This window comes from Bombina bombina, chromosome 8, assembly GCF_027579735.1.
Source record: "Bombina bombina isolate aBomBom1 chromosome 8, aBomBom1.pri, whole genome shotgun sequence".
Taxonomy (NCBI): domain Eukaryota; kingdom Metazoa; phylum Chordata; class Amphibia; order Anura; family Bombinatoridae; genus Bombina; species Bombina bombina.
This window is the reverse complement of record NC_069506.1, coordinates 52,714,627-52,727,993: the sequence shown is the minus strand read 5'-3', so window position 1 is coordinate 52,727,993 and position 13,367 is coordinate 52,714,627. Positions and strand designations below refer to the sequence as shown.

The 13,367-nt window shown below is 34.9% G+C and overlaps 1 protein-coding gene across 2 annotated transcripts in view; it reads left to right on the top strand.

The window, feature by feature from the left end:
• The window catches only part of CAMTA1 (calmodulin binding transcription activator 1), a 181,446-nt gene that overhangs the window by 58,537 nt on the left and 109,542 nt on the right, over positions 1 to 13,367 (top strand). For both annotated transcript variants that reach the window (XM_053690379.1, XM_053690380.1), the window contains exons 3-6: positions 188 to 384; positions 4,203 to 4,281; positions 6,433 to 6,748; positions 10,530 to 11,044. In XM_053690379.1, the coding sequence (XP_053546354.1) occupies positions 188 to 384; positions 4,203 to 4,281; positions 6,433 to 6,748; positions 10,530 to 11,044 (1,107 nt within the window). The remainder of the gene's footprint in view (positions 1 to 187; positions 385 to 4,202; positions 4,282 to 6,432; positions 6,749 to 10,529; positions 11,045 to 13,367) is intronic.

Genomic DNA, 13,367 nt, shown 5'->3' with positions numbered 1-13,367 from the left:
TTTTTAATGGAAGTAAATTGGAAAGTTGTTTAAAATTTCATGCTGTATCTGAATCATGAAAATCTAATTTAACCTGAGTGTCCCTTTAAGTCAAATAACAACTGTATGTGCTCATGTTCCCTCCCATATAACTAACATGGTCTGTGGCATTCTTATATAACTGCTTTACTGTGTACTTTAATTGCAGTGCACTGCTGGTGTCGGGTCTATAGGAAGTTGTTTTGAAAGCCGCGTAGTCGTTGTGTGTGAAAAGATGATGAGCCGGGCTTGCTGGGCACAATCCAAACACCTGATCCATTCAAAGACTTTCAGAGGAATGACTCTTCTGCACCTAGCTGCGGCCCAGGGATACGCCACGCTCATCCAAACCCTCATCAAATGGAGGTAAGGATCATTAGCTTTCTACAGTACTTTTAGTAGCTTATGGAGAAACAATATAGTCACAGTCAATTGTTTTCAATATTGCCCTTAAAGCGACAGTAAACATCTAGCAATTGTAATATTAAATGTTTAGGGCTAGATTACAAGTGGAGCGCTAATGTGCGCTGGTTTTGCAAGTTGATTACATTGCTAGGAAGCATTGCGCTTACGATAGCGCGCTTCCATAGGCTCCAATGGGAGCCTCATTCTGATGCCATCAGAACCTAAGCACAGGGAAGGGGGTATGTAGCGCAGCAATGGCAGCAAAGTGTAAATATTTATGTTTATGAATATATCCACATTTATATTTATGTGTTTATACGTGTATATACACTTATTAACACATAAATATATATGTATATAAGCATATACCTATATATTTACTGGGAACACACAGTTACCATAGACCGCAATGTAAAGGCACTTTTTAGTGCCATTTTTTTTCTAACACCCCACTCCCACCAACTTTACCCCCAAAACACTGCCTAGTGCAGTAATTTTAATGAAAAATAAAGATGCTGCTATCTTTATTTTTTTATTAAATACACTACACTGTATTTTGGGGGCATATGGGGCATATTTATAAAATTAACCAGAGGTCTGATTTCTGTTTAATTTTCTAAGGACTAATTGCTACAGCGAGCTGGAATTAGCAATAACCAGCCACTTCTAATGGCTGGTAAATTATCGCACACCCGCAAAGGGTAGCCCGTTTGTGGGCGATCGATAGTTTAGAACTCCCCTTGTTATTATTATTATTATTATCGGTTATGTGTAGAGCGCCAACAAATTCCGCAGGGCTAATTATCTAGCCCTTAATGTTTAATTATCCATAGTACAACAACTTTGGAATACACTTTAATTATTTATTTTTTCTCTTTAATTTAATAAAATTTTGGGTTTTCTAGTTCTAAGAAAAAGTGTACATGACAGGTTTCACAAGCCTAACCCTGCCACATATCTGTCCTAATTGGCTTCAGCAGAGATGATAAAATAAGAACTTAAAAAAAAAGCATGTTTTGTCAACATAATGACTGTGGCTAGCTGTGTTTTCTCCAAAAGCAAGTCCAGATCCTCCAAATAAGCCAAGTGATAGGTGGAGTTTGACTACTGAACAACGATTGCAGCAAACAAGATATTAAATCATTCAAAAAAAAATGTACACACTTACTAATATGTCAATGTTTAATGTCCTTTTAATTATCTAGGGACTTTTGTGTCACATTTTCTGTTGTTGCATCTTAAAGAGAACATGTTAAAATGTGTTACATACAGGCCATTAACAGGGCCGGATTTCCCATTAGGCACAGTAGGCATGTGCCTACAGGCGCCTTGCAGTGAGGGGCGCCTGCCTGTCAATAATAAAAAAAAAAAAAAAAAAAAAAAAAAAAAAATTTTTTTTTTTTTTTTTTTTTTTTTTTATGAGGGCATTTATTTTAGTAAGAATTGTGCTGCCAGGTGCCTACAAAGTCGAGTGTTTCATTGGGAATATGTTACAGCAGTTGAGGGAGCCATGAAGGAGAGAGGGGCAAAGATTAAAACTAAACCCCTCCCATTGAATTTCTAAATTCTAATTTTAAACACATTTGTTGACCCCTGGATTACATATAATCTACAACATTCCATGTTTTCCTTTGAGAGCAACATCATATGATATTTATATTTCAGAACAAAATAAATGTAACATCTGTGTGTGTTTGTACCAAAAATATCAGAGTTTACAAGATTTTTTTCCCTACATTTTATATTTTCTTCCACTGGCTGCACAGGTTGTTGATGGTGATGAGCTTGCATGCTGCTAGTTTTAATATTGCTATTGTTTACACAAAACTGTGTTTGACTCCAACAAAATGTTAAGCACATAGTCAAAGTCATCTCCAGAAAAGCAATACACTAATGGCTTGTCAATAAACATGTCCTATGAGCCCATCTGGGTCTGCACAGATGTGTATTGCTGTCTCAGAACTGACATTGACTATGTGTTTAACTCTTTTGCAAGAGGCTAACACACTTCTCTGCAAGCACTAGTGGAATAATAAAATGCCCAGCAAACTGTCACATTTGATGTCCCTTTAAATAGGGTTTTCTTTAGAATATTTTGCATTAAAAGTTTAACATGATTTGTTTTTGTTATACATAATAGAAATTGTATGGCCATTTGAGTCAAGTGAATATTGATTTTTGGTGTAGCTTCCATTACAACAAATATTGCAATTGGTGTGTGTATTTGTGTATCTCCATAAAAGGGAAAATGTAATTTTACATCTAATATTTATTTTTAGTTGTCCTAAATAATAATAAAAAAAAGTCCTCATTTTTTCCACTTTTTTCTAGGGGGGGGTGGGGGGGTGGGGGGGGCGCTTCAGGTTTTTGTGCCTACAGGCACCTGAGATGTAAATCCGGCCCTGGCCATTAATCTTAATCTCTGAACCAAAGTAGGAAAAATAATACATTTATGCATACAGTGAGCAAAATGTTTTTCATGATACCACCTGTCTGTATCTGATATTATTCCACAGTTCATCTGGTTCATTTCAGTATCGCACACTTTCCTTGACTTCTGTTTGGCACTGTTAAACTGAATAATTTCTTGGCTTACTTTTCCGTTAACATTATGAAATGATACATTTTAGCTGGCACATTTCCTTATGTAATACTTTATATGTATCATTTCACTATGAAACTTAAATGGACAGTATACACCTTGTAATTAAACAATTGTTTGACATAATCTAAAAAAATGTAATGTAACAGCTGCAAATTAGGTAGGGATATCTGGCAGGGTTTGGCTTGTGAATCTTGGCATGTGCTCCTTCAGTTTTCAGATCTGGAAAATCCATAATTTTCAAACTTAAAGGGACATGAAACCCAATATTTTTTTTCTTTCATGATTTAGAAAGAGCATGCGATTTTAACCAACTTTCCAATTTACATTTATTATCTAATTTGCCTAATTCTCATGATATCCTTTGTTGAAAAGCATATCTAAATAGGCTCAGTAGCTGCTGATTGGTGGCTGCACATAGATGCCTCGTGTGATTGGCTCATCTATCTGCATTGCTATTTCTTCAACAAAGGATATCTAAAGGGATTAAGCAAATCAGATAATAGAAGTAAATTGGAAAGTTGTTTAAAATTGTATTCTTTCTCTATCTGAATCATGAAAGAAAACTTTTGGGTTTCAAAACCCTTTAAAGGGATAGTCTACATTGTGATGTCATCAGTGGGCGGAGCTTGGCAGCCATTTCAAACTGGCCAGAAACAATATTCATTTTAAAATACTTTACTGTTCCTGCAGCATGGTATAGAAAGGGTGCAGTAGGCTATTGACCGCTTCATCTAAGGTAAGTCTTTAAGATGAACAAGGTGTAGACTATCCCTTTAAATTAAAGGAAAAGGGTACAAATACATAATGAAAGTATATTGCTGAGTTTTTTTACTGTGCATAATTACTCATTTTATATTAAAGTCTTGTTGTTTACTGTCCCTTTAATCTGTCACAGTGGCACATTTGTTATTACAGCTGTAACGTTACTTGGCACATTCCCCTGTCTGTGGCATACTGTTTGCCCTTTCTGTCACTGTACCAGGGCTAATATGACAAGGCAAACCCTGGCGTATCCTTCCCTTATAACCCAAGTCCCCCAAGGGAACTCCAGGCTGAGTACTGGGACATAGATGATAATACTGTTACTATTTTTTTCCAGTGATAGAATGTGGTTTTCACAAGTTAATAAAAGCAACAGAGTAACGATTCATGTCATTTCTCTCTTTCCTTTCAGAACAAAACATGCTGACAGTATTGATCTGGAATTAGAAGTTGATCCTTTAAATGTAGATCATTTTTCATGTACTCCTCTGGTAAGATACTGTGTAATATACTTTATGATGTTTAAACTCTTTCATTTTTACTTTTTAGTGTTGCAGTATTTGTTAGCACATTAAAAATAAAGACAATAATGATACAGTTAATGAAAATCCATAAAAAAAATTGCACAATTTTAAAGTTATTCAGAAACAAATGACAAATTATAGAATATATTCTTGTAGGGATTTTATTTATATTTTCCCCATGACTGATTAAGCACTTTTTTTCTTTACTGTATGGTCGGTTATTATTTATTTTATCTCATCTAACATGCTTGTGAAATAAAAAGACCATGGGTCCGATTGACCCCTGATGCCCCTGTTTCCACGTGAGCCTCTAGGCTCGCCGGAAACAGCAATTATGAAGCAGCGATCAGGTTGATTGACACCCCCTGCTAGCGGTCGATTGGCTGCGAATCTGCAGGGGGCGACATTGCACAAGCAGTTCACCAGAACTGCTTGTGCAATGTTAAATGCCAACAGCGTATGCTGTTGGCATTCAGCAATGTCTGTCGGACATGATACGCTACAACAGACATTGATTAATTGGCCCCTATATCTGAAATATTTAACAAAATTTTCCAAAATATGTAAAAATAGAATTGCATAAAGGGACAAGAAACAAAATATTTTTCTTTAATGATTCAGATAGAGCACAACGTTTTAAACAACTTTCTAATTTACTTCTATAATCAAGTTTGCTTAGTTCTCTTGTTATCGTTTGTTTAAAAGAATAGCTAGGTAGCCTGACGAACAGCAATGTAATACTAGAGCTAGCTGCTGATTGGTGGCTGCAGATATATGCCTCTTGTTACTGGCTTATCAGATGTGATCTGCTAGCTCCCAGTACGGCATTGCTGCTTCTTCAACAAAGGATAACAAGAGAATTAAGCAAATTTGATAATAGAAGTCAATTGGAAAGTTGTTTAAAATGATATGCTCTGTTCAAATCTGGGGAAAAAATGGGTTTCATGTTGCTTTATTATTATGTTTTTGGAAACGTATTGTAGCAAATTAGATGTGTTATATATGATACTCATAGATGCGTGTCTTACACATACTATTTTGGGTACTTCAGCAGTTAGAAGTTTGGAACAGCTGATGATGCAATATCATTCCCCAGACATCAAAAACATTCCTAGTGTTGACTCACATTGTGATTACTGTCTGGCTTTATGTATCTGTAAAGAATTCTTTAATTTGTAACAACTTTTTTATCCTGTTATTTTTGGACACAGAGGTGGTAGAGGCAAATGGTTTTAAAAAAAAAAATGAACATAATATCAAATTAGAGAATTTAATTCAATAAACTTTCTAATTTACTTCAATCATCAAATATGCTTCATTATCTTGGTATCCTTTGTTGAAGGAGCAGCAATGCACAAATGGGATCTAGCTGAACACATCGGGTGAGCCAATTAAAAGAAGGCATATATGTGCAGTTAGCAGCTAGCTCCCAGTGGTAAATTGCTACTCCTGAGCCTATCTAGGTGTGCTTTTCAACAACTGATATCAAAAGAACAAAGCAAATTAGAGAATACAATTTTAAACAACTTTCCAAATTATTTCTATGGTCTATCTGACTCGTGAAAGAAACATTTGGTGTCTTATGTCCCTTTAAGATATCTAGGGGGTGTTGTGACACATCACTGGAAGAAAAAAATACTACTTTGCTACTTAAAATCTATTATGCCTTAGTAAATATATATATATATATATATATATATATATATATATTGCTGTCATAATCCTGTTAAAAGGATCACTGTGTCAAAACAGTATTTTTGAAGCAAAAAAACTGAGAATTTGCATATCTAATTTGCATATCTTACCCACAATTCTCTTGTGCATTGGAAACATTGTATATTAAGAATTTCTGGGGAAAAGCAAGCGGGGATACTTGCCTAGATGTACTAATTTCCTATGCAAATATTTACTTTGTTATATATATATATATATATATATATATATATATATATATATATATATATATATATATATATATATATATATATATATATATATATATATATATATATATATATATATATATATGTGTGTGTGTGTGTGTAACCCCTGTTTTTAGGTATTAGGTGGTGCACACAGTTGTTTTATTTAATTATACGAATATTGTTTTCTTTCTAGATGTGGGCATGTGCACTTGGCCACACCGAGGCTGCGGTTGTGCTGTATAAGTGGGACAGGCGCGCTATCTCCATCCCTGACTCACTTGGCAGGCTTCCTCTCTCAATAGCACGTTCTCGCGGACATGTGAAATTAGCTGAGTGTCTTGAACAATTACAGAGGGAAGAGCAAGCACAGTTGGCTCAAAATTCTAGGATACAATGTTCTCAAAGTGGAGAAGCCAATGCTGACAGTTGGTTAAATCAGTGGCATAGTGATACGATCAACTCTCAAGAATCCCAGAAGGGGGTAACAATTATTTCAAATACTAACACAGGTAAGTTTATACAAGAATGCTAAGCTAACAATTATTCAGTAAGAGAACTGAATACAGGATACAATTACTAATCTTTGCTAAAATGTATCGAATAGTGTTATCCTGCTTGAAACAATGTATTTAAAACATAACTTTATATTAACATTAAAGGGACACTGAACCCAATTTTTTTCTTTTATGATTCAGATAGAGCTGCAATTTTAAGTAACTTTCTAATTTACTCCTATTATCAATTTGTCTTTGTTCTCTTGGTAACTTTATTTGAAAAAGCAGGAAAGTAAGCTTACGAGACGGCCCATTTTTGGTTGAGCACCTGGGTAGCGATTGCTGATTGGTGGCTACATTTAGCCAGCAATCAACAAGAGCTACCCAGGTGCTGAACTAAAGATGGGCCGTCTCATAAACTTACATTCTTGATTTTCAAGCAACGATACCAAGAGAACAAAGAAAACTTAATAATAGGAGTAAATTAGAAAGTTACTTAAAATTGCTTGCTCTATCTGAATCATGAAAGAAAAAAAATTGGATTCAGTAACCCTTTAAGAAATCGGCAAAAAATAAAAATAATTCAGGAGCTTCACTGCACCTAGAAAGTAGTATGAATAAATATTCTTATAAGAATTTAAATATTGCTCTGCTGTTGATCTGTTATCAAGTTGCAATAACCCTGTAGCTAATAAACTTGATTTGATGATAAAGGTAATAATGCTGTGCTGGTAAGCAAATAAAAACAAAATAGCTATATAACTTCTATTCCTGGTACAGCTAATATGCTGACTCTCAAATTGTACATAGATTATATCAATCAACAGTTACAAATTATTTCACTGTAGTGTTACAAATTATTAAAATTCATTAGAGAAAGTTACCCTCTATCTGCTGCATTACAATTCTGCCACCGAATGGTTAAAACTGCTTACATCTGTTTCTGCCTAGGAATATCCGTAACTCCTGCCTGGACTGATGTAGTTTTAGTATATCTGTTAATTATTACAGGGCTCGACAAACCCAGGAGCCAGGTAGCCACTGGCTACTAGAATTTTACCCCTGCCTCCTAACTTTTTCAGATTATTCTCCATATTTATATATACAAATGCCACTGTCTGGCTCCTAAAAGTATGACTGGCTCCGAAATTTTAAACAAATTTGTCGACCCCTGAATTATGATATGCAAAAATATGCACTGGGTACACTAATAATATCTTGATTACAACTGGAGTTCTAAAGGATACGGTGCAATGCTGCAGCTAGTTTAAAAACTATCCGGTTAACCCTCCCAAGTTTCCCCTAATATTTTTGATAACACTTCGGCTTTATCAAAGGGCCTACTGAACATTTTTGAATTGTATCCTTATGATAAAGTGATTATAGATATCTCTGTTATTCAGTTGAAAGCAAATATATGTGCTCTTTAAGAGGTTAAAGGGACACTAAACCTAAATTGTTTCTTTCATGATTCAGATAGAGCATGCGATTTCAAGCAACTTTCTAATTTACTCCTATTATAAAATTTTTCTTCGTTTTCTTGCTATCTTTATTTTAAAAACAGAAATGTGAAGCTTAGGAACCAGCCATTTTAGGTTCAGCACCCTGGGAAAGCGCTTGCTTATTGGTGGCTACATTAAGCAAACCAATAACCAAGCATAACCCAGGTTCTAAACTAAAAATGGACTGGCTGCTAGGCTTTACATTCCTGCTTTTAAATAAAGATAGCAAGAGAATGAAGAAAAATTGCTAATAGGAGTAAATTAGAAAGTTGCTTAAAATTGCCTGCTGTATCTGAATCACAAAAGAAAAAAAATAGGGTTTAGTGTCCCTGTAAATAAAAATAAATGGTTGAAAGCAAATATATGTGCTCTTTAAGAGGTTAAATAAAAACAAAGGGTGGTCTTTTCTTTTAAGCCTGCTTTTTTATGAACATGGGTCTATAGGGTCTATTCACAAAGATCCTAAACTGCCTACACATGATACCAGTTTGTTTAAATCCAGGTGAAATGGCTAACAGAGACAAATCTCCAAGTTAGCAATTCTTTAAAAATAAATTACTTGAAAAGTCACCTGTTGAATTTGGCTAGTTATGTTGGCTTTGTTAGTAAAGTAGCTGACTTGCTAGTGTAAGCGTAGGAAGTTAGCTATACACAAAGAAAGTAGCTTGAACGGACAATATTTAAAGGAACATTAAACACTAAATAAATACTAGATAGAATTACGCATTCAAAGAAAAGATTAGTCTGAGAATAACATGTAGATGTATTTTTTAAAGTTTCATTAGCTGTTTAAATATTGACAAAATAAGTGTAAACTTTTAGTTTCTATAAATTAATGGGAGCTGCCATGTTGTAACCTAGGTTACCTTCTCTGCTGTGGCCAATTAAGGGCAGTTATAAATAGGTCACTAGAGAGTGTGCGGCCAATGGCTGTGTGGAATATAACAGTGTTCTGCACTTCCATTTCTAACAGTAACTGAAAAGCTCACAATTTCAGAATGGAATTACAGGAAAATAAATATTAAAAGTATGTTGCAGAGTTTTTATATATATATATAATTTACCCTTTTTATATTACTGTCTCAAAGGGGCATATCTATCAAGCTCCTTATGGAGCTTAAAGCCCCATGTTTTTGGCGAGCCTTCAGACTCGCCAGAAACACCAGTTATGAAGCAGAGGTCTAAAGACCGGTGCTCTATAACCTGTCCACCTGCTCTGAGGAGGCGGACAGAGATTGCCGCAATTCAACCAGATTGAATATGGGGTTGATTGACACCCCCTGCTCGCAGCCGATTGGCCGCAAATCTGCAGGGGGCAGCATTGCACCAGCAGTTCACAAGAGCTGCTGGTGCAATGCTGAATGCAGAAAGCGTATTGCTCTCCGCATTCAGAGAGTTCTGTCGGACATGATTCGCAATGCCGGATCATGTCCGACAGGCCTTTCATAAATAGGGGCCAAAGTGTTTAATTTCCCTTTAAGGACAATAATAATCATGAAACAGGTGTCATATTTTTCATTAGGGCAATTTATTCTCATTAAAAGATTCTTATGAACCAACTGCCAGAGCAAACAGGAGAATCTTCCTGGAGATTACTGGAGTTGTGCACTGGCATAAACTAATATTATTTACCAAATACTCCAGTTTCACCACCCTCACCAGCTTCACTGTTTTCTGCGTTATTACACTAAGGTGATTCACTAATGAACAAAGAGAAAAGTGAGCTTTAGTGAATAGCATAGGAACTGACGAAGCTGGAGAGGCTGGTGAGCTCAGTGTAGCTGAAGAATCTAAAAAATACTTCTTAGTGACTTTTGTCCATTGTGTAATAGGTTAAGTACACTGGCTACTGTATATAAATAAATGCTTTTCTACAGACATTACCTAACTGAGGTTTTGGGACAAAGTATGGAGTTTCTAAAGAAAAATTGATTTGCTGTATGTTTAATTAATGCCGAGTACATTCTGCTATGCTGATACTTTCAGGTTTCTCTAGGTCATGTTTTTTTGCTTTTCAAGCAGTCTCTATTTTTGCTTCTAACTATTCATGGGAAATAAAATCTTATGATATTTATGTCTTCTAAACATAATGGCAAATGCTAAAAATAGGCTACGTTGGCAGATCCGTTTTATACACATCATCATTAGTAGGCTTATTTATTGTAGCTGGAACGACTACGTTTGTTGTAAAATATACTGGGGGGAGGGGTTTCATTCTGCACAGTTAGTCATGTTTAATTATCTAAGAAACGTGAATAATGGTTCCTAAACTAACTGTAATTATTCTTCTACAGAGTTAAGAAGACCAAGATCGGAACCCTCAAGTTACTACAGTAGTGAAAACCCAAAAGATTACCCAGCTCCCAAAAAACACAAACTAAATCCTGAGTATTTTCAGGTTAGACAGGAAAAGTTAATTTCCACAGCCTTGAGCCTAGAACAGCCCTCGTCCCGAAAGCAAAGCTTAAATACCAAGCAATCTCTTCCTGAAACCCTTCCCCATAGTGAGGACATTCGCAACTTTACCAGGGATCTCCCTCATCATACGTCTGACACTTCTGGGTACAGAACCCCAACAGCATTGAAATGGAACCCAAAAGATCTTTATCTAGGAGTGTCTGCGGTGCAGCTATCAGGAAATACAAAGTCACCTGGTTTGGGAAAGGACATTGGTGGCCATAGGTTGCGCCAAAGGGAACCAATGAATGTGTTAATGATGTCCGAAAGAGAAATGGTCAATGCTGAAATATTATCTTATAGAGAAAACATAGAGAACGAGGACTGTATGCAGCATATGGATGATCTTCAGGTAATATTTTTGGAGATATTTAGCATCTTATCATTAGCACCCTTTCTCTCTCTTTATTTCATCAGCAAAGATATGACCTAACCACACCTCAAAGTGCATTTTAGTAATTGTTAAAAGTGTCACTTAAGTGCGTGCATGGTACATATTCACCAATATTCTAGCTATTTCCAGATAAGTTATGTAGCCTTGTATATTTAAATCTAAATAACTATTATGGATCATGCTCTATGGACATATACTGTAGCTTGTTGTGAGTGTGTATATATCATTTATGTGGAAGAAGAAAATGTTCTACTGATGTAGAAAAAATATATAACTTATAGGTTTAACGTTTTTAATTTCCCATCTTAGCAAAATTAGTGGTAGTCATTTCATATTGTTTTAAAGAGCCTACTACTGAAGTCGCAGGTTTTTAATATTCTAAATATGATTGGTTGATTGGCCAACTGAACCACCTGTAAACAATCCTTCATAGTCACATGCTTTCATTCTAACAGGGTCAACTTAGCATTTCATCTTTTAAAGTTTAAAGTTATTTAACAGCCATTGATAATTGGTAATAAATCTATGACCATGTATTAAAGTATTTTGAATCACATTGGGAATACAAGTTCTTTAGTAGTATTATCGGTATGTATTTGTTAATGACAAGATAGTCCTTTTGGGTTCTGAAAGCTCTGCATGTCACATCCAGCAGACATTTGCTCAGATCCAGTACTGCAATCTGTAGCTTTATTTTAGATCCAATTTGATTATATTGTCTAGATCTTTCTCTCCCCATGTATATTCAAACTCTGTGTACTTGTAGATAGCTTGGTTGCATTCGGTCAAATTTTTAGACATCCATTTGAAGTTACAAAGCTTTTAATATTTGAAATGTGTCTCTTTTGTTTAATCGGTCAACTGCAGTTCTGTTAAATCCTCTGGGTCACAGGTATTCTTCCAGGAAAGGTCAACTTAAACCTTCTTCCTTTCAAAATTGATCAAATATTCACCATTAAGGCCTAGTTTCCATTGAGGTGGTAACGTTTGGAAACCGATGATAACATAAAAATTCTCTATAGACCTTAATGGAGATAAATGTTTTTATCACCAGTTTCCAAACTTTACCACCTCAACAGAAACTAGGCCAATGTTAGGTGTTAAATTTTATATTAATAAGAACAAGAACTGATTTATATGTTAACAACATCAAGATTCCAAAAAGCTTTTTGGGTTTTCAAAACTCTGTATGTCACCAATAAAAATGATTTTGGCTGATATTATAAATGGTATCACTTACCAAAGCCATATGACTTCGCTCCAGGTCGGTACTACAATAGGTACCTTTATTTTATATCCAATTTGATTATATTTCCTAAATGTTGCCCTATATATATATATATATATATATATATATATATATATATATATATATATATATATATATATTCAAATTCTGCAAAGACATATTTCGAGTCATGTTACATGTTGCATTGCTTTCTCGGGAATAAGCTGAGTGAGTGTGGATTAATGTTCGCCCTCGCTAACAGAGCCATGTAAATGAGATCATATCAGTGTCAAAGTTATGAATATAGATGCCAATGGAGGTCAAGTTCGTAGTTGTTGTAGCTTGATCATTGCTTGCAAAGAATGTTGTTAAATCTGGCTTCGGTCCTGTCCAAGTGGTTAAAGATTGATCATCGGAGTTCATTATCTTTTACCCTCTTGAGACAGCAGCCAGGTTTTCATGATTAATGTGAATTAAATGCCAACTTCACTCTGTGCAGCAGTTCATAATTATAACCAGATACAGTAAATACATTTACAGTACTGATGTCAGGATTCTGTTCGTGCTCAAATATATGATATATTTCTTATTAAAGTCAACAAATAATATATACACTACTGCTTTTTTAAACCTCTAGAACACTGTGTACATAGAACAGAGTGAAAACAGCAGAGGGAATCAAAATCTGTATCAAAACATGTGTGAGAAATCAAATATTATTATTATTATTATAAGGTTTCTGGAATTATGTTGATGGATGGCTATACAGATAACCCCCGTGGGATTGGATTTAATGGGGTGAATTTATTAAATGTTGAGCTCGACATCGCTAAATGCCCACAGAATATGCTGTTTATCATTGCTCAAGCATTTCTGTGTGGAATATCTAAACCCTATCTTTTTCACTAATAAATTACAGGAAACAAGGAAAAAATACATTATGAAAGTATATTTTAAAGACTTTTAACAACATATAATTAAACATTGCATTGAACAATTTCAAAATGGTTTCTCTTTTCTTAAAGTCACTCAAACTATTTATTTTTTAGAGAA